The 21445-nt window shown below is 45.1% G+C and overlaps 1 protein-coding gene and 1 pseudogene across 1 annotated transcript; one reads left to right on the forward strand and one right to left on the reverse strand.

Moving 5' to 3' along the window:
* Positions 1-1907: 1907 nt before the first annotated feature.
* On the reverse strand, positions 1908-20678 carry LOC146188028 (uncharacterized). The gene is made up of 11 exons (XM_084604978.1): positions 20402-20678; positions 20157-20228; positions 19824-19883; positions 19431-19587; positions 18902-19173; positions 14044-14214; positions 13875-13977; positions 12429-12512; positions 12126-12366; positions 10522-10702; positions 1908-8592 (listed from the first exon to the last, which is right to left on the reverse strand). Exons 1-10 carry the CDS (start codon positions 20675-20677, stop codon positions 10579-10581), a joined length of 1560 nt encoding a protein of 519 aa, XP_084461104.1. The 5' UTR covers position 20678; the 3' UTR covers positions 1908-8592; positions 10522-10578.
* On the forward strand, positions 3654-4560 carry LOC146188029 (uncharacterized; annotated as a pseudogene).
* Positions 20679-21445: the final 767 nt, after the last annotated feature.

The raw sequence follows: 21445 nt of genomic DNA on the forward strand, positions 1-21445 counted from the left end.
GACAGGGCTCTGTGGAGCAAGTCAGCGACATCTAACGTTAGGCTCTGGGTTTGAGCTATGCGTCCCGTGCGCATGCGCGGCAAATCGGAAGGATGCCTGCTCATCACTTCAACATCCAATCCCTGCCTTGCGAACACTTTTCTTGCCGCTAGGGTCGTATTGACTGCATTTGTGATAGGGTGCCTCGATGCGCGCCCGCTCTCCGCATCGAGGCACCATAATTTGTGAGGTTGTGACGGTCCCCAGAGCGTCGCGATGACGCCGTGTTTCTCGAGTGCAACGAGACGGCCAGGCAAGCAAGCGCGACTGATAGCGGAATAATGCGCGTTCCTGCATACGCACCACTCATCGTCGCTGTACCTCATTGTAGAGGAAATCAAGTTCCTATATCTATAGCGATGCAAAATGCTGTGTCCCTTATAGCTTATAACTCGGCCCAAAAACACGCCATCAAACGAGACGCCTGAAACGTGCGTGGTTGTAACCGTATACGAACAGGACGAAAACAAACACCTAACAGCCAACTAGGCCCAATTCTCGCACTATTTGCTATTGGTGTTTGAAGCACGCGATTATTCGCTATCACTTGCAATTGCTTTTGAACCTAGCGATAACCCGATATCACATTCCAGTTGCCTAGCCGCTTCGTGATTCGCGCGAAACACGTTGGTTTACAGACCGCTGTTACATATCATTAAGCGCGTACCTGGCGGCGTGACGCGCAAGCACTGGATGGAAATGAGGCCGGGAACCCACGAGCAGGCACTGCTTTATTTTGGCCGCGCATGCGCATGGGACACATAACTCGAACTCAGAGCCTAACGTTAGATGGTGCTGACTTGCTCCGCGGAACAATGTCGGCGCGCTCTAGACAAGGCTGCTCACGACTGTACGTGGCGAGCACCAACGCTGAGGAAAATGTATGCTGCAGAGAGATACAAGTTATTGCCAAAGGCAATGACGACTGCATCACTGCACGCAGATTTTCCGAGCATTTGCTTGAACCTCGGAATTCTCGAGGCGGCGTAATACGTGCTACAAGAGTATGATGTCCGAATGGAAAGAACTACACAGGTAAAGCACCTCTAGCACTATTATTCATAATAAGAGAGCATTGCTCTTTAGTATGCACCAAGCGCATTCATAAGGCTATGAATACAGCTTTCTCATCCTCGCAGTTCTAGAAAATTCGTCCATATCGGCTTCGCCCATGCCCTGCCATGTCATATGCTAATCGTTCTGGTTATCTCAGTCGGTAGAGTGACTGCCCAGGAATGAATGGCGCTAGTCCCGGATTCGGAACACTGACTCGAAGAAAGCTTTTTTTTTTTTATGCATAATATTTGTGAAAAAGCTTAGCTAAAATATTTTTATGTTTCTAGGAAGAGCTGTATAGCTTTTGTCTGTAGCCGTATTACTGCGCTTGATCAAATTTGCTAGTGCTGTTATTACAAATTCACTCCATCTCAAGGGATTTTGCTAAATCATTTTACGAGTACTAATTATGTGTCTTACTAATTCTGGTTTTGCTGTCCACAGGAAGCACCGGTACGTCGCTTACCATCTCTTCACCCGATGGAGTTGTGTTGCCTGCTTGTGTTGTGGAACGTATTCGGGAGCAGTTTCCATTGGCAACATACGTCTGCTTTCAGCACGCTTCGTTGGACGACTGAGAAGTCGGAAATGATTAACATTATTTTTTTGCTCTCTTTTATGCTTCATGTTCAAGCATTTCTACAGTGCTTTAGTTCTGTGCCATTACAAATAAAATACTAAGCAACTTAATACTGCTCCTACTTTCATTCATTAGATCGTGGTAGAGCCAGTATTTTGGCGTTATCAGAAGATTGAGTGTAAATGTCAGGAAAACAGCAGAAAATAGTCTTTTCCACATCTCTCACTGCAGTTTATCTCGAGGACGAGCCACACAGAGACGCTGATAGGCTTGGGCATTCTACAATTCTGAAATAGGGCTTTCCCATAAATAACACCTGATGAGAACGAGTCTGTCTACCACCCGTTACGAACAACAGCAAAGCTAAAGCGCTGATTCTTTTGTTTGTTTGAACATTTCATAATGGGTTAAATAATGTTCAAGGAACTCGTTCTGTTACCTTCACATCTCTTCGAACTCCTGTGGCGTTAACTCCGCTATGTTGTGTTGGTCATTATGACCAAAAGGGGCATCAAGTAGAGGTGTCATAAGTCGAAAAAGTGACCATGAAGAAATTACAGGTTATGATCTGCATCTTTTGCCGCACATTATAAACACTACTTTATTCATGGAACTCCTGGTGAACCACTGCCACTGAGCCATTATTGTCTTGCTCCTACCGCATCATTCTGCTTTCATTGCAATCATCCTTTCTATCATCTTCATATTACGTGATAGCACAGATCATGTTCCCCTCTAGCTATCAAGTAACATGGCACATATCGTGGCTAAGAAGTTTCATACTTGCTTTCCTGGAAGCAACTTTTCAGTGTGAATTCGGACCAGTCGAGGTTATTTTTTATGTCACCTGCTAGAGGCATGCTCATCAGAAAGAACACAACAGACTGTTGAAATCACTCATCGTGGCTAGGAATGCTCATTCGTCAAAACCCAGCCCATTGCATGCTGCATTGTAACCCCCCGCGAATTGCAACACGCGTTACGGCAAAGGTTACGACAACAGAGAGAGCCCTACCGCTAGGCGAAAACATAGTTGGCCGCGCAATTTCAGTTTCAGAGCTTTGTTGTCTGCTCAGCGACGGCGGCTGTCGGCCATGCATTCATCAGCGTCGAGACCAGCTGCACGCTGCTTTCCGGCATAACACACACACGTAATAACACACATAACAGAAATAACACAAATAATAATAACACCTTTCTTTACAGCAATTTTTTCTAACTTTCTGTATGTACGGCTATGGTAATGTAGTCAGTGCAGATATCTTCCAGTATTTTCCCATAGGTTCATCTACTCCCCTATTTCGAAATTACTGCATCACTGCTGAGGTTTCAATGGAGTCAAATGCTTTCTCGTGATCTATGAATGTTACGTGAAGGGGTTGGTTATGTTTCAACCATTTTTCTATCACACATTTGATAGCGTGAATATGATTTGTTGTAGACAGGCCTTTATGAAAGCATGTGTGAAAGCCAACTCTTGACAAAGGATGACGCCCTGCAAAAGGGCCGGTCTGCGAGCCAAGCAAAGGGAACGCTGCGAGGCTGCAATCTGCAACCCGAGCCATCTGCAGGTGTAGAGAACGATGGATAGAGAGAGTGGAGAACGAGTGAGGAGGACGTGTACCCGCCAGCGGCGCCGCCGCGCCAGACAAAGAAGGAGATGGGCTGTCGGACACAAACGAGACAAGATCGCTGTGGCCATGCTGACCTATTTTGCAATTATTAGGTTTATTAAACCCAGTTTAATTTATTTGACTCCTAACAATTCAGAAGAGGGATAGGCAACGTACGCCCGAACGAAGTAACCGTCCAGCCCCACCATGCCAGTCACCGCAACAGAGCATCTTCAATGAATACGACCAACAAAAATGGCAGACGACCGGGCAGCAATGGCGGGAACGACGACTCAGGTCAAAGCGCACTCTACGACATGGTAACCAGTGGCAACTTACCTCAGATACCCCAGTCAACGATCAACATGGCAGAAATCCTGCAAGCGAGCGTTCAGGCAGCAGTGAGAGAAGCTATCAATGAAATTGCCTTGCTTCAGACGCAGCAAGCAGCGGCTACACCCATCATCGGCGCGGCAGAGACTGCTCGGTTGGTGCCTTTGTTTGATCCGGTGTCTTCGAGCTCTTCAACAGCATACGCGTGGATACGGCGCATGGACGACTTTTTCAGAAGTCTACCATTGGTCAGACCGGCTGACATCTGGAAATGCACTCTCAAGGTTGGAAGGGCCTGTGAAAACATGGTATGACTCCCTCCCCTACGTCAACAAAACCTGGCAGGAATGGAAAGAAGAAATCAAGCGCGCCTTTCCCATGACAGCGGGATCGCAACGACTCCACAGGGAAATGAAGGAGAGACGACAGAAGCGAGATGAGCCCATGGAGTGCCGTTACTATGACAAGCTCTCCAAAGCTCGCCGTTGCGGCCTCACAGATGAAGCCTGCATTGAGTACCTCATCACGGGGCTCTATGAGGACGAGGTCATTACAGCAGTGAGCGTACGCACATATGAGTCACCAGAGGACCTTCTTCACTGCCTGAAGCGCCTTGAAGAAAGGTTAGGAAACATCACTTCCAAAACTTTCAAATCAGGTGGCCTCCCGAATGCTCATTTTCCCGCCATTTCCAACGCCCATAGCAACAAAAGCGAACCAATGTCGACCAACCGCGGCCGCAGGGACGCTTCTCCGAGGGCGAGGAGGAAGCCGCCATGGAATGAAAGGAGAAACCATTTTGCTTCAACTGCAGCGAGTACGGTCACGTGTCCCTCAAATGCCCGGCACCACCACAGAGGGCGTGACGCACAGCGTGTGGGCAAGTGGATCATCAAGAAAACGACTGCAAAGCAAAAGCAGAGAGAGGAATGCACATAGCTCAGAACGTCATGGGATTTGACCTGCGAGCCTCTGAAAAGGCGAACGAAAAGTATTTTATGACGGCGTAAGGCAAACGGCTCCGACATATGATCATACGTTGATCTTGGCAGCCAATGCGTAACTCTGCGGAAAGAGGATGCAGACCGCATCGGAATCGCTTACTCGAAGTTGATCAAGCCGTTCACTATCGGGGGTTACGGGTCAGGGCATGTGACACCGTGTGAAGAAGCATGCGTCACTCTCACGGTAGACCAAGCTACAGCGGACGTTCCTGTGCTAATCGGCCTTTTGCGTTTTCCTGTGCTGCCACCTCGTGCACAACGCCGCAACCAAATTGGCGGGATACTGCACCGCACGGAGCGCCCCTCCGCATGCTGAGCCACGCTGCGGAGCACGTTTTCTTGGCGCATATAATTTTGGTTCTGTGACGATGGCGTGTCCTGGGCAGCACCTGATACCTGGCAGGTATCAACGGATAAGTGGTGGCTGGGTGTCATACCCGAGGAATGCAGGGAAGCCCACTGATGAGCAAATTCAGCGGTACCTCCAGTCGTCCGGCATGCGATGCGATCGCCAGTTGAGCAAGGGCCACAGCTTCAAAGATGAGGGCTACATACGAAACGTAATGTTTCGAAACATTCGTATCAATGGGATGTAAGGCAAGAAAAAAACAGACCAATGAAACCAGAACCAGGAGTTAGTTTCATGCTACTATTCTGGCCATTTTTTCACTGAAATTTGAAGTAACCAGAACATCTGCATTAGTGAAATGTGCTTAGCTCATATTTTTTTTTTCGGGCTTCAGCTGGGCCCACCCACATTGAGGGCTGGGCAAGTAGTTAAGGATTTCTTTGGGCTCCTCCCAGGCTAATAATTACGGCCCATGCAGTGCTCAAATTAGCAGTGTAAATGAAAGACACTGTGCAGTCTGTAATAGTTGTGTATTCTACCCCACTTCATATGTACTTCATCCCACTTTTGCAAAGTTCCTACGGGACTGCAGAATGTACAAATATATAAAAACGACAAGCTGAAGTGACTGAACCATGCCATGCTTCAGTACATTATGCTAATGTCTTAAACAATGACTTGATAACCCTGAGATGCACTGCTATGACTACTTCTTGATGCAGAAGCAGCGACAACATATGTGAGAAAAGAAAATTTAGCAACTCTGCTGCAACAACATATCTGGCAGTTTCTAAAACAGCTCTCTGGCTATTCCCAGTCAGCATGTGACACTAAATGTCCATCAAATAATGCAGCAACACCAGTAACCCATCAAGTTTCAATGCATCACGAGCAAATGGTAATCAAACTTAATGTGGATAGTCCATGCTACATGGAATTTCAATGAACACTCTCAAAGGCAACCAACTTGGTGGTGCTAGGGGACAGCCATTAAAATATCTGGGGTCTGACTTTGAGAACGGTCTTGCAGCAACTTAAGTTCATAAATAAAAAAAGAGAGAGAGAGGAAGGAAACAATATTCGACACCTAGAAACAAGCTTCAAATAATGGCAGGTTGATGACAGAAAAGTTTCTTCCATGTTTTTGTTTTAAGTGAAATGTTTACTACATTCCATAGCTTTTAGACGTGTGCACGTTTGTCCCCACAAGCATTGTTCTGGCAGGTGGTAGCTGGTCGCCGACTCCTCTGGTTGCTTTTGTTTCGCTGTCCGGTTTGTCGCACGTTGAAAACGGCTCATTGCATTCGCCCGCTTGGCCTCGTTGCTCGAAAAGTTGAATATCGTCGGTATGAAATCAGGGTGCCGCGGTGACATGAAAGGCTTTCCTGCTCATTAATAACAGGTTTCATTACAGCTTGCACAAATATTTAACTTCAGTACCTAGTTTGTACGTGTTACAAAGTGGTTCCTGCACAGTCTTGATGCGCTCGATGGCTCCCAAGTGCACCCTTGATAGCCCTGCCAACGAATAGCTTTTATCCAAGCTTCGCGTCGAAGACGGTCTCGTGAAGCGCTTGGAAAGCGAAAAAAGCCGAGGCCGCTTCCCTTTAAACATTGTGTATTGCAACCAAACGCTACACAAGTTGTCGGCATCGTCAGGAGCGTCGTACTATCCAACAACGACCACCAAAACAACCGCAGAAATGCAGGCGCCGCGGGCAGCCGCCGGTTTGTCTACCCCACCGTCGTAGCCGATCGCGGCGGCCACAAACCCACCAGTCTGCTTCGCGGCTATGCCGCTAGGGGTTGGGCGCATGCGCAGTCGCGTCCCGCAAAAGGCCGATTGTGCCCGACGCATCACAGTCCATACCCCTACTTGTGGGTCAACCATTTACTGAGCAACCACACGTCACGATTGTGAGGCGGAAGAACACCATGCGGATATTTGAGGAGCATGATAACATGGACGATAGCAACAACAGGCTTCAGTCAGTTGAAATCCCAGAGCTCCCAGAACGACCCGTATGCCTTTGGGCGAAGGAAACAACGGTGATACCCCCACAATACGTCGGTTTAGTTAAATTTCGTTAAGCCCCACGCCACAGGCAACGCACCACGCTCGGATGTGTTCGTTGGTGTTCAGCTAAGATGTCAAGGTCGAGAGCATTGCATACCACGTGTCCTCAGCGCTGACGGGGCCAATGAAACATGCGTCCTTATCATGAACATTTCTAATCATGACCTGACCATCAAAGAGAACGAGCGGATTGCACAAGCGGAAATTTGTTACCCGGACGATACGCCACTGCGAGAGGGTCAGTCGGACACCAGTGTTGTTTACCTTTCAATTATGCCTAGCGAGAACATCAAAACAGGCCCAGGTGTTACTCCTGAAGAGCGAGAAAAACTCGAACAGTTTGTTTGCAAATATCGAGACTGCTTCGCAAGTACCGTTTCAGAGATCAGCTGCACAAATGCCACTGAAATGAACATTAAGCTGACATCACCAGAGCCAGTGAAATTTCGCCCCTACCGACTCTCTTACGCTGCATGGGCACTCACAAAGGAAGTGATTGGAGAACTAAAATAAGCTCAGAATAATCGCAATGCGAGGACGACTCCGACCGGGGCGGTCGGTGAAACAGGACGGCCAAATGTGAACGCCAACTCTTGACAAAGGACGACGCCCTGCAAAAGGGCCGGTCTGCGAGCCAGGCGATGGGAACGCTACAAGCGAGGCTGCGATCTGCAACTCGAGCCGTCTGCAAGTGTGGAGAACGATGGAGAAAGAGAGTGTGAGGAGGACGTGCGCCCGCCAGCGGCGCCACCACCGCGCCAGACAAACAAGGAGACAGGGTGTCGGACACGAACAGGACAAGATCGCTGTGGCCATGCTGACCTAATTTTATAATTAATAAGTTTAATAAACCCAGTTTAATTTATTTGACTCCTAACACATGCGTGAGCCTTTGGTTGATTGAGGTCGAAGGTTGCTCCGATTCTTTTAGCGATTACCTTAAAGAATACTTTGTACAGGCAGATAGTAAGCTGATCAGTCTGTATTTTTTCAAGTCCTTCACATACTCTTGCTTATGGATTAAGATAATGCCAGCATTCTTCTTAGATTACGGTTCCGTTGAGGCTGTAAGGCATCGTGTATACAGGGTGGCATTGTGTCTACGATCTCTCCAGCGTCCTTCAACAAATATGCATTTACCTGATCCTCTACAACTGAATTCAACACTTCCAATGCTTCTATAATACCTTCTTTACTTTATTTTTCGCTGCTGGCGGAGCGTCCGATTGCTCTTCACTACTCTTATTATCATTCGACTGTCATTATAATCCTGATTACTTCGAACACTGCATATATCAGCGTAAACTCACATACTTTGACTATCTTATGCATTTTGCATGAAGCCACTGCTGTGCACGAATAGCGAGGTCAGTGCTCTGTAAATCTTGATTTATGCTCTTGGATTAAGCTCTTCATTGAAGGTCGCTGGAAATCATCCGTCATGGCTCGCTGGGGTTCTCGGCTGATGAGTTGGAGGCTTTCCTTGTGTGATGAATTTCCGCATCGCCTAATGACATCTCCCAGGAGCTGACGGACGTAGCCTGTCAAGGAACCAAAGCAACTGTCAAGATTGCTGTGCATTTTCATAGCTGTAAAGAACATTTGTGTTGCTTTCTTCAACCACGAATGGCGTTGAAGATGAGCACATGCACTTATACAAGAGAAGCCATTTGCTATAGCAAACTTTTTATGGGAGTTGACCTTATGTACTGCTGCCATGAACCCTCACTGAAGTATGCATGAGACTATTCTAGGGGCTTTTTTTAGATGTGCTGTCTGCAAAATCAACTCCTGATAATAGGGCATATATGAACAGGATTAATCTGCCTTTATTGAGAAGAGCATTTGTATAAGAAAGCTAAGCCCTGTCAGGCTGAAAGAATGTGAAGGCTGTCATAGTTTTCGTGGCATAAATATGAAGGTTTCTATGCATATTCTGTGGGCTGTGGTGCTTTTTAAACTAGAATGGACCTTGTGACAGGATCCAGGAGTATACAGTCGAACCCGGATATATCGAACTCGAAGGGGATCGCAAAATAGTTTGATATATCGATAATTCGATATACAAAAATCGGCTTGTGATGGCACTTACGATGCAAAAAAACGATACCGTATTTGTCGCGTAATCAACCCACTCGCATAATGAACCCACCCTCCACTTTTGCACCCGAGAATTTGAAAAAAAAAAAAATGCGCTAAGGCCAGCTCGCTCACATGCAAGCGACTGAGCGATCTCAGCGAAGAGCGGCAGCGACAGAGCGAAAATTTTCAAACTTGTTGGAACTGCGTCCCTCTCGCCGCTCGAGCCACAGCGGCAGCTCAAGACAAGGTTTTTGTGTCGCCACGGCGGCAGAAATCACGAGCATTTTCGCTTGCATGTCAATGGCGCGCGTCAGTCCGTTTCGGTCGTCTCATCCACAGCTCATTGGCAGCGTGCCAAGATGCTGTGCAGCGATAAAGTCAGGGCGCATTTATCTTTTGATAGCTCCTGCGGTGGTGGGGAGCGAACTTGACAGAGTGCCCGTGATGGCTTGATTGCACAAGCCTGGTTCGATTTATCACGCTGCGCTTGGGGCGGGCGTCATGATCGCAGCAGCTGACCGCGTGCTTTCGCTGATTCATAGATGCAAGGATAAACAATAAAAAAAAAAATATGCTCTTGTTTATTTGGGATGTAATTAATATGTTTATTTACATCCCCGCAAAAAAAAAAAACCTGCCGCTTCTTAACATCCGCAGTCGCTATATATACGCTGTGCATACAGCACAACGATAAGAAAGGATGACTCTCGCAAAAAAAATAAAAAAGAAAAGAAAAAAGAAGAGAAAACAGAGCTGCCGCTTTTCAACATCTGCAGGCGCCATAGCCACGTCAGCCGCCGCGCTGCCGCACGCAGAGGATTCACAACAAAAGCTGGAGAAAGCGTCCGACGTCTGCTGAAAACGGGCTGAGCTGGCTTGGCGCATGCGTTGCGCGTGCTGAAGGAGAGAGATAGCTCGGCAAAAGAATGGGAACACCCACGCACATGGCTTGCAAACGTCATGTGTTGGCGCGTGGAAAACGACAACGGCAGATGCGCGCGCCTTTGGGGAATGGGCGCGGCGCTGCAAAGACCAGCTGTCGTCTCTCATTCCTTCCGCGCGTGGCTTGAAAATGTCACGCAGCAAACGGCCAAGGGTGATGCGATTGTCTTTGGGGAAGGCACACTTTCCAGTGCGTGGTGCGGAGTTCGATATATTGAACAACCAGTGAAATTGAGTTCGATATATGGCGCAGCTTTCCTATACTTTTACATGGGATTTTCAAGGGGATATTTCGTGAGTTCGATATAACCAAAATTCGATACATCCGGGTTCGATATAACCGGGTTCGACTGTACTGCTTCATAATGCGCCTGTAACTGGTATTTTATTCGAGCCACTTCACTTCTCAGCAGCATGCATATAAACGGAAGTTTCTACATACTTACCAAATGTTGGTCCTGTTTGGACCTTTTGCGTGGTAAAGTGCCCTTTCCTTGTTTTGCTTAAACGGGCTTTCCAACGCTCTTTTCCTGCTCGGGTTCAAGCCTAATGCTTCGAAAAGTTCTCATTAAAGTGCAGGGCTGCAAGCCGAGTCCTGAAGGGAAGTTGTGGAACCGTTGCAGTTTCCTAAATAAAAAAAATAAAATAAAAAAAATAAAAAAAGAAAAAGAGAAAAAGAAGCATACCTTGTTTTATACCACATGGTGAATATGCTATGGACTTTGGTGCGAACCGGATCAGCAAACCGTTGAACGCCTCCAAGGAGAAGGTTTGCACTCTAGGGGAGAGCTGACGCAGATCACTCAGCAAGCGTGAACATTCCAAGATGGCTCGAATCTTGTGGAAGGCTGGAGAGTTTGTATAGTGAATAAAACACTTCACAGTAAAACTTTTGTACCTTCTCTTATCCGTGGGCTGTCTAGCCTCTACTTTTAATCCTCGTTGCTGTTCAAAAAATAGTCTCTTGTTGCATTATTGCGGGATTGACATGGGAAGAGTTGCTACTAGTGTTATAAGCTTCAGACTGCAATTGCCTAAGTTGTATAAAATAGGCTTCAACTGTCAGACTTGACTACCAAGTGCAGCCTTTCTGGTGCTGAATCTTTTGCACATACCAGCACACCTCACTACTCGTGAGATTGCGTGCTTTACTTTTATTACCGCATTTTGAATAACCTGTCAATTTGTGCTTGACTTTTTGGTTCTCAGTGTCCTGAAGCAAACGTTTCACTGACTTAGTAAGAAGAATTGCAATTTCATCTCTTAACTGCACACCCGCGACAATGCCTTGAAGAGCGTCTAAATCTTGGCACTACGCCAACTGCGCCGAGCGCGTCACCCTAGCAGGAGACCTGATCAAAATGTAGGCATACGGAGGTGCTACCAGCGCACAGCATGTTGGCAAGCTGCCATGATCAGCGATGGCGCGAAACTGTGGAACCCGCTACGCAAAATTGAAAACCTTCGGCAGTGTGATTGAAACTGAGCAGGGAGCTCTCTCACTGAGCGAGAAAAAGGAGAAACTCAAAGCACCAAGCGTCACATGCTACTCATATTACTGTACCCTTGCCGTTCTCTTCTTGTGATCAATGAGTAGCATCGCTTCCTCCGCCGGCAACCGGCGTCTTTCAACCCCGCCTTTTGTGACTTGCAAAGTTCGCAACCCCTAACTTCGCAGCGGCACAAAAAAAAAAAAAAAAAAAAAAAAAAAAAAAAAAAAAAAAAGTAAATAAATAAATAAAATAAAGAAGATCGGTCAGTGGTTCAGCCCCAGCTAGTTATTAATCTGCATTCACCTGATTGCAGCTTTAGTGCTACATAAGGAAGCTAAGCATCTTGCTGAGAAACTCCGTAAGAATCTGACCCCACCTGGACAATTTCACATGAATTGCAAAACTCGTGAGAAAACTGTATAGATTTCCTTTTGGCCCTATTGCTGCAACGAATGGATACGAAATAAATATTTATTACCTGAAACCTATATACTTTGATGCACTAGCTGCATAATAAAAATCGCACTATAAATTTTTAAAAATAATTAAATATTTACCTTACTGTAGCCATGCTTTGTTCACAAGAGGTCCATGCAAGCATTGCGTAATGTACCCTCGTGTCCAGAGTGGTCTTGCAGATGTGATTGAGTAAGCTGCGCCATATTCTCATTATTAGGTCCGCGTCTCCATTTCCGGCTGCAGTCACATAATAAATGTGGTTGACCACTCTTTGTATCCACCCATTGATGGAGCCACAATGTTGGCTTCTGCTAGCAGCTTTCAGTTTTTTCCTAAGACCTGTAAGAAACCCCGTGTATATAGTCGGATATAGTGACTTCAGAGATTATGTTAACACGTACCTTTAGCAATGTGCCACACGTCAAAGAAATGCCTCAGCTTTGGCCACTTTTTTCGTATGTGGGCCAGTATTCCAGGATGCCGATCTAAAGAGTAAAAAACAAGAGCATAGGATAAAAGTGAGATCAAATAGGGAATATGCATAGTGCAGTTTTTGTCCCGAAGAGTGACCTAGTAAATTTCATATGTGTACCAAGTTTATGAAGACGGGAAGGATTTCTTTTCGCACCAGAGGTGCCCTGCCAAAGATGGCCTTGAAGACGACTTATACGGTTCCAGGAATGAGGGATTAAATTTGAATTTTTATGCTAAAAATTTGCATAATTACAAGGTTAGGCAATCCGAAACAATTTTATAGCAAAGAGATACAACAAAAAATAAATACATAGAAATGGCTAACAAAAACGCAAGCACCTTACTCAGTAGCATAGCCGAAGATGCATTACATCTGACTTCAGCCCAGAACCCTTTTCCGGACTCTAGGGTCCGGATATAAAGGAGCCCGGAGTACATTGCAGATCACGCTATTACGGTAAATTTGCCAGGCGATTGGTTCATAACTCATGTGACACGGCTTCCACACAACATGTCATAGAAAGAAGGCGAATTGTCATTTAAGAATTTTGGCATCTGTTTCTTTTTATTGGTGCACACAAAATCTTAATCTGCCATTTGCCCAGTCTGCATTGTGGGTTAATAAAAAAATTAGCCCGTTAGGAGGGCTCCTCTCACTAGGCTAAAGTACCTTGACCACAGTTTCAGTTATGATGTCATATTTTCAGCAATTGTTTTTTTTCTGAATTGGGGCTTTCTAATTAGCATTGGAATAATTTGAATATATTCTAAAATTTTTTGAGCTCCGACCTAGGCAGGTTTTACTATCCATCATTTTATTTTCAGTTGCCTGTCACGTGTCAGCAGGTGTAATAGCATGCCGTAACTAGAAAACAGGAAAGAGATGACCAAACATGGCAGAATAGTATGTCGTAACTAGAAACCGCAAAGTCGCGGCGAGGCTAATTCTTCCAATACAGTTTCTGCAGAATGTGACCACTATTTCTTTTTTTTTTTTTTTGCGCCTGTGGTGCGAGATCGATTTAGTTTTTATTTTACTGCAGTTATTATACATTGTGTTTAACAAAGACAAGGCAACAATATTTCCGCAATCGCCTGTTTCTGAATGTCTGCAGTTGTTAACAGGCATTCAATATGTCGATTTCCTTCATAGTTGCATCATTTCGTATTCAAAAACTCCAACATTTGTACACACCTGGTATTCTTTGGCTTAGGTCCGCTGCCCTCTTCGGACATTCTAGTACATTTCTTTTGTTTTTCTTTTGTGGATTATCATTTTTCTGTAGTATGAATGTATATATGAGAAGACGTGTGCCAAGAATGAGGGAACACATTATTTATCTTAGAGAAGTTGAACGATCACATTCAAATACCTGAAGTGAAGGATCGAACGCGGGTGCCAGCATTTTCAAGCTTCTTCAGGCTCCTTTTGAATCCTTCTTTTTCCATGAAATTGCTGTTAGGCACAGTGGCTGACTGCATAAGAAGGGTCACATTAAAACTGCGGAACTGACGTCATTCAGCTGTTTTTCATTTTCTTACCTCTCTGACTATTTGTTCGCAGTGCAGGATGCGGTTAGTCTTTGTGCCAAGTACAGAGCATGTCATGTACTTGGCACTGTGGTCTGGAGAGCCGCAATGACCATCCCCTGCTAAGTCAAGTTCCTCAGCAGCTGTTTGTTCCAAAAGATGATCTTGCTGCTCGTGGTAAAACTGGGCAAAAAAAAATGGCAAAATCATATGCCATCCTTGGCATCCCCAGCAGGCATCAAATGAAGATTATGCTGCATTTCCCTGTACTTCTAGCTGCTGTTGTTGGACAATAGTAGTAATTAGCTACAAATGGGTTTGTCCAATTTTAGCTTGAGTGCTGATAATTTGGTCTATTAGAGTTGAGTTCTAAAAAAGATAGTAGTATAGCTGTGATATAAGTTCTAGTAACTGTTCTTGTAATTAAGGTTGCAATGCCTTAAAGGGACACTAAAGACAGCCAAAGATGGTATGAAAATCTAATAAACTACATTTGGTAGCACTGTCGCCGCATATCCGGCAGCAAAAAATCGAATAATTGCTGAGATACTGCGATAAGAAGTTGAGGTTTTTTCTTGTTCCCACCGGTCGAATTCAAACTGTGCCCTCCAACTACGTAGTTGGAGTTGAGTGACGTAAGCGGAGACTCCGTGATAGCTAGCGAGCCGGCGCAGCCCGCGGCGTCGCATCCCTCAAGGGCCAACATGGCAACAGCGTACTCGCAATGACGGCCTCAGCCGAAATAAATAAAACGATGAAGAGAGTAATTTACCGAGCGATGGGCCTATAAAGGAAGAAAAAAAAACAGAGCGCTTGTAATGCACAATACTTTACATGTTTCTCAAGCTTTTGCGCTCCTTTTGCACTGTGTATAAACAAACCGAGCCCTCGGTCATCGCAACGCTTCCTGACATGTTTACATACAAATAAGATTTAGTTACCAGCAAAATAGTGTCCTCGCTGCTGCGCTCGTCAGTTTTGAAGCTTCGTCGAACTTTTTTCCTTCAAGGTTTGTGCTACAGTTCCGTGTTCAGCGAGAATTACGTCCAGGGTAGCAGAACATGACCGAAGTGCCGGCGCCACAACATTTGCCAGCGCTGTGAAATTCCACATGTTAAAATGGATCCAGTGCACAATATAGTGCGCATAGGCATCCAGAACATTAGTTGCAAGACGTGAGAGCAGGCAGCATGCGCCGATGATTAAGAAGTTGTAACTTTTAGACCGGCAGCAGAAACACTTTATTGTAAATGGGGCCATGACATAAAAACTAGAAATATTTCAAAAATTCCGACAGCGTGTTCCGACGGCGCGGCGTAGCCGAGTGGTTAGCGCCGAACGTTGCGGAGCAAGCAGAAGCGAGTTCGAGTCTCAACCCTACTGGCTGTTTTTTTTTTTTCTTTTTACAAATTGATTTTTTTTTTATCTTTTGTAATTTATTTCTGGTGCTTCGTTATTTTTAGTTTTTACTTTTTACCCGAGGCCCTTTTTTTCCGCCGGGCGACGAGCGCAATATATCGCTCTCCTTGGTATGAGCGGCAAGTATGCCCCTTTTGTTTACGACGCCTGCAATATAACGTTGAAGGTCTTGTTGACGCAGTATATGTTGGTCAGATGTGCCATGATTTAGTGAACAATTGAATGACAATGCGTTTTTCCTTCGGTACTTAGCATATGTATGCTTTTCGTGGCGTACGTAGCTGCAGTCGAGCGGTCAGGTTGCAGTCGAAGCGGCGACGGCGGCGATATGTTGGCGCAGAAGTGTGAACGAAGGAGCGTGTTGGCGGCAGCGGATTTCGCTCGCTCGTGCCCCCGAATGCTAAAACGGGAACCATCAAGGCGCATCAGCTGCTCCAAGCTCGTAATTCAGGCGCTGCAGGTTCAAACAAACTATCCGAGTGCGCACGAAATGCCTGAGCCGAAACATAACCAAAACTGAAGTGGGCGCCTGTGGCGCCTCCAAGTATATTTTTGTATTTGCCTTGCAATGTTTACGTTGTCTTTTCGCCGTCGTTTACGTATGATAAAAGCGTGTTATCATGTTTGAGAAAAAACGTACTACCGCATTCAAACATGCAACGTAATTCGCATTTGTCAGCCTCCGGGATCCCTAGCGCGTCACGTGATTTGTAGTTGCGAGCCTCGGCCGTTTGGCTGTGGTGGCGATACCTGTATTTCTGTTATTCTTCTTTACTACCTTATAACAGCTCTGTTTTCAGTAAGAGTGGTCTTTTTGTAATCAGGAACTGGCATTCTATCGATGCAAACCCACTTCCTTTCTCTCTTTAGTGTCCCTTTAACCCTTGTCCTAGCTAGAATGCACTATGCTTTTCTTGCAACGCATTTTGTGTCTCTTGGCAACAACGTGGACAACATATTATCTTAGTGCTACCGCTGCCGCCGATATGTGGATCACAGAGACAATTTTATTAATTTTTGCCATTCAACTGAATTAATTTAGATTTTAAATCGTCCTGGTACATTTCCAACTGAGACCTGCGCATCCCTCTTCATGTCAGGCAAATACAGAGAAATCTCGTTGATACAATTCAAGTTGGTGCGTTTTCTGGCGTAATTTTTTTATGTTCCCGCCAATGTTCTACATAGGCAATGCATTTTTGTACGGCTAATACGATCGAATTTTCACATGCGTTTGGATAATACGGTCGCGAAAATGCATTGAAATCTCGCGTTGTTTCGAAAATTTCTCTGAGAGGCAGCAAAAAAGTGCTAGCTGGGGGCGATAGTAGCTGTGGTATCGGTAACGCTCATGGCCAATGTTTCAGTAATATTGGCTCGCGTAATGAACCGCCCCCCCCTCCCAGCTTTTGTCTTTCAGAATTAGCTCTTTTCTCCAAATTTTCGAAGGGAGTCCCGCAGTTTCTCCCTATCCCTGACCATGGTAGCCTGCCAAGATCCGATAACATCTTCGTCTATATCTTTTGACCAGATCTCCTATGGGGATGATATTCAGAGTGAAGTTGACACAGTGCTAAGCTTCAGACGCTCTTCGCGGATTTTTCTCGAGTCGGGAGCGAAGGGATGAAACTCCGACTCATTTTTACTATTAGGGATGAAACTCCGACTCATTTTTACTATTATTATCGGAAAAGCTTGCTTCTGGACACTAAGAAACAAAAGGTCTAGCACAAAATGACAGGATATTCAATGCACGGTAATAAATTTAAGTTGTGTGCCAAGTATGCTTCATTGAAGACAGAAGGGTAGTAGATACTTGGGCTTGTTGGTACATGATCGAAGACATCCTTGTCTTGGTGCGCTACATTTTGTTCCCTTCATTGAAGACCTTTTGTGACCCGTTTGGGATAATACGATTTTCGGGTACGTTTTAAACCGCGTATAAACCGACTTCAAGTATAAGAAAATAATGCTACTGCCTGATACTTACAGCTATCATTCATTGCTTCGTTGCACAATGTGACTAGTAAAAATTATTAAAAAAAAGCACTGAGCTGCGTTTCCTCGGAAAGTACTCGTTAGCTGAGAAAACAGTTCAGTGCAAACAGCACTGCATACGCAACACTTACCTAGCTCACGGCTGCAGTTTATTGTTTGAACGTTTATGGATTGTAGCCACCGAAATGCTGCGGCCACGGGGCAGCCAGAGAACAGCAGACCTGCTGCCAGCAGCACATTTACAGCTGGTTTGGCACCAATAAGTGGCTGACTTTGCCACGTTGCCGCATTCTGGCATTGTTGACACGTGCTTTTTGCAGTGACCAGTGAACTGGTTAATGAAAGCATTGTCGCCCATGTCTTGTGACATTTGGGACAGCAAGACGGCAGCAGTTGCTGCAAGCAACTTTCAAAAACGATCAACTTTCGTTGCGTACCGCTTCAGCTGGGTTCAGACTAATACTGCATGTGGATGGCGTAGCAGTGTTCTCCAGATGTACGGATGTAGAAGGCACCCGTTCTTGTACTACGTAGTCACTGCACATGAAAGCATCACATATGATGCAAGAAGACCCATAAATCTGCCTTAGCTGTAACACTAAAGATTAATCCTGATGTCATTCCGAAGATGAACGTGTCAGAGTAAGGTGTTCAGCAGCTTGGTTTATGTTTGACATTCTCGTAAATATGTTTGGAAGTTTCAAACTAATCATGCATTATCGTGTTCGAACAACTTGAAATATAGTGCTTAGCTTGTAACCTTGTGATGCCTTTTGTTTGTATTTTAATTTTGAAACACAGCTGATGCATACTTTGTGTTTCATTTGTTTCATCTCTGAGACTCATTACTGCTGCTGCAACCTACAGTGCCGTCTTAATTTGCATTTGCTGCCTTGTTTTTTTACTTCACCTCATCATTTTTAATTCTAAAATCCCTCTTCCTCTCATTTCATTTTTTGCTGAGGAGTATGTTTTGGATATCAGTGTTTTTCTTCTTGATCATGATAGATGTACAATTTGCTCTGCCTGATGTGTGGGCCTGTTTCCCTCTCCTGTTTTGACAGTCTTACATTCTTTTGCACATTAGAAGATTATTCATTCTTTCAGTACATTTCGCATTGTTGCTTGCACGTGCAGAGTGCGTCTGCACGAAGTCCTTGAATGAAAGATGTTATGCTGTGTAATATAATAAATTTATATACTATGTTATATAGCTATACGTTATATACTGGAGTTATGATTCACCTCTTTCTGTTTGCGTCCTTATAAGAGTGGAATGTATTTTTGACTTCATTTATGCAAGAAACTACTCAGTGCAGTATGATGGTATGATGCAGAGTGAGGCTAAGTATCCGAGACAGAAAGAAACGCGCCAAAACCGAAAGGAAATCAGGAGACAGAAGCATTCAGCATATTCCACAGAGTAGACTGTTCAATATAACATACCTCAAAAAGTGCTGTTCAGGGTTGCTTCTGAAGGCATGTAGGTGCAGTCATTCTCAGCTGGTGCTGTCTCATCAACATCCACTTCATCTTCTGATGCCTCTTCATTTGAAAATGATGCCCATTGTACAGGTGTTGAAGAGCGTGCTTGGCAACCCCATTGCAGTACTGTCGAATCGATGAATGACTCTGGTGTTCCTGTTACTGGCAGTGCTCCATGAAAACTGTCGGTCTGAACAGTTGCTGTCATCAGCACCTTGACAGAAAAGTGTGCCTGCGTGCCTGCGTAACGTTTATGTGTTACTGAAGTGAAATCACTCCAAAGATTCCAATATTCTCTTACTTCACATACATGAAGATGAAGCAGTACACTTCTGGTTATTTTTGCATTCTGTAAGTACTACTCGGGCTGCATTGTACATGCTTTCTTTTATGAGAATACGAAGCATTCATTACAGCAATTACATAATATAAAATATGAATACAAACAACTATCAATAATAAATCTCCTCGTTGTTTTACAAAGCATACACTCTTACCAATGTCAAGACCTCTGGCGAAATCGCACTGCACCTGCGATGCAGCTGTGCGCAGTCTTGTTGCAGTTTGAGTGCTTGCCTCGCTTGTTGCTCGAAGGTCACCTGAAGTATGGGTGGCTAATGCTTGCTTTGAAGAAGCGCATCTGCCTGCAGCAGCCTGTGAAGAAAATACCTCGGTTTAAATTTTGCAGAGCTTTTATTCTTATATTCTGTGCTGACATCACATTACATTCCTCAAATGATGACATATGTAATATGATACATTCGTAGATAAAAATAACTAAGTCAAACATTGCCGAAAAATTTAGTTTCTTATAGCTCCAGGAATGTCCGCTCCTAGACATAGATCTATGTTTTTGCATTGATCAACTATAGAACTAATCTGCCACTTACGTTGTAAGGTGCCGCTGCCACGATTGCCTTGCTCTTGGCTCCACATTGTGGAATCTGGGGCTGGAGAAATAAGGTGACATAAAGCGTACGGCTTTAACAGGGATAATTTCTTTGTAAAAGAAATTGTTACTCGTGAAATTTTCTTGCATATACAGGATGCTTAGAATGCAATTTTATTTTTCTACAGCCTAATACATTTTTATTATTATCTAACATTCGCTGCCTCTGAGGGTTTGTTTATGAAAAGATTTTCTGTATTTCAAACTTCGTACATTTATGAATATTCGACAAGGTGTACTGACACACCCTTATAAAAATATCACTTTGGTGTACCTTGAGAATTTGGTGCATTTTGGTCTTGTTTTCGTCTCGGGTGCGGGTCGCCGGCTCAGGTGTGTGTTCAAGCTGCAGGAATACAGAAAATGCATGTATCTGCAACATGCTTCCGCTGCTCGAGTGCTTCGCGTGTGAATATGTGCGATAGTGCACCGACGTGCTCAACAGCAATAAAAGAAAAAAAAAATCAGAACGTAACAGTATACACATCACGAAGTAATGTTTGGTGAAGTTCTACTTACCGTCCCATTGGGCAGGAAAAGCGTCGGTATCGTGCCTGGCTTCAGCCGACGTCTAAAATTGAAGTTCATTGCCTGCACTGTCCTTGGATCGTGCAGGTAGTCATCCAGAGCAAAGTGTCTCCCACAGACCACCGCACGCGTGTCTGGTCTATCTGGAAGTCCGATGCGTTGAAGCCAGATACGCCTCAAGGCACAATCTCTTGGCAAGCTGTGCCGAGTAGAGATTTGACTCCAGTCACTGCGCGCACATCCAACGACATAACAGCGTTCCACCATTCCTAGTGCGCTGGTATGGAGGCGCCACTGCTCCGGAACAAGTAGCGCCACCTCCCGCCGGCGCATCCATATGTGGTATGTCTGCTCGTCGAAGAGAGGCGGCGGAGTGAACGCGAAGTCTAATCTTCTCGGCAGAAACCTTGTGAGAAGAAAACTTTTCTCGGTCATTTTCTGCCTCGTGTCACACGCGTACATAACAGACGCATGTACCATGTGTGCGTGTTGAAAAATAAACCAAAAACAAAGCGAAGAAAGCCGCTACCCATTCATGCCGTCTGGGAGAAGGCCGCCGGCGCTTTGGGCGCAGCGCATCGTCGGCGCGCGAGTGCTTCTGCTGGCGGCTCTACGGGTTTTTTTTTTTTTTTTTTTCCTTTGAAGTAGGAATTCGGAACCCGAACAATATGGCACTTTGAAAGCAAAGACATAAATAAAACAAAAACTAAACCAGTGTGCAATGCGCAGCACGGCTTTTCTCCTCGGTGGCAGTGTATGTGGAAACGGCATGCTAGACCCCCCAGAAGCGACAGCCGAGAGCTGGGCTCCGTTGGTCAATAGAAAGGCTCAAAAAAAAAAAAAAAAAAAAAAAAAAGAAAAACACGTCTTCCCCAGGACGGGACGAGCAGGCTGTATATGGAGATGTACCCTAAGGCGTCGGGCCTTGCGTGCACGTACGTGCTTTTTCGGCGCTCGGCAGTTCTACCGTAGTTTTTATTTTCTACTCGATGCGTCGAAATAAGTGGTGACGGATCAGTGCGCGGAAAAACAGCC

This window comes from Amblyomma maculatum, chromosome 5, assembly GCF_055883805.1.
Source record: "Amblyomma maculatum isolate TAMU_Amacu chromosome 5, ASM5588380v1, whole genome shotgun sequence".
NCBI lineage: Eukaryota > Metazoa > Arthropoda > Arachnida > Ixodida > Ixodidae > Amblyomma > Amblyomma maculatum.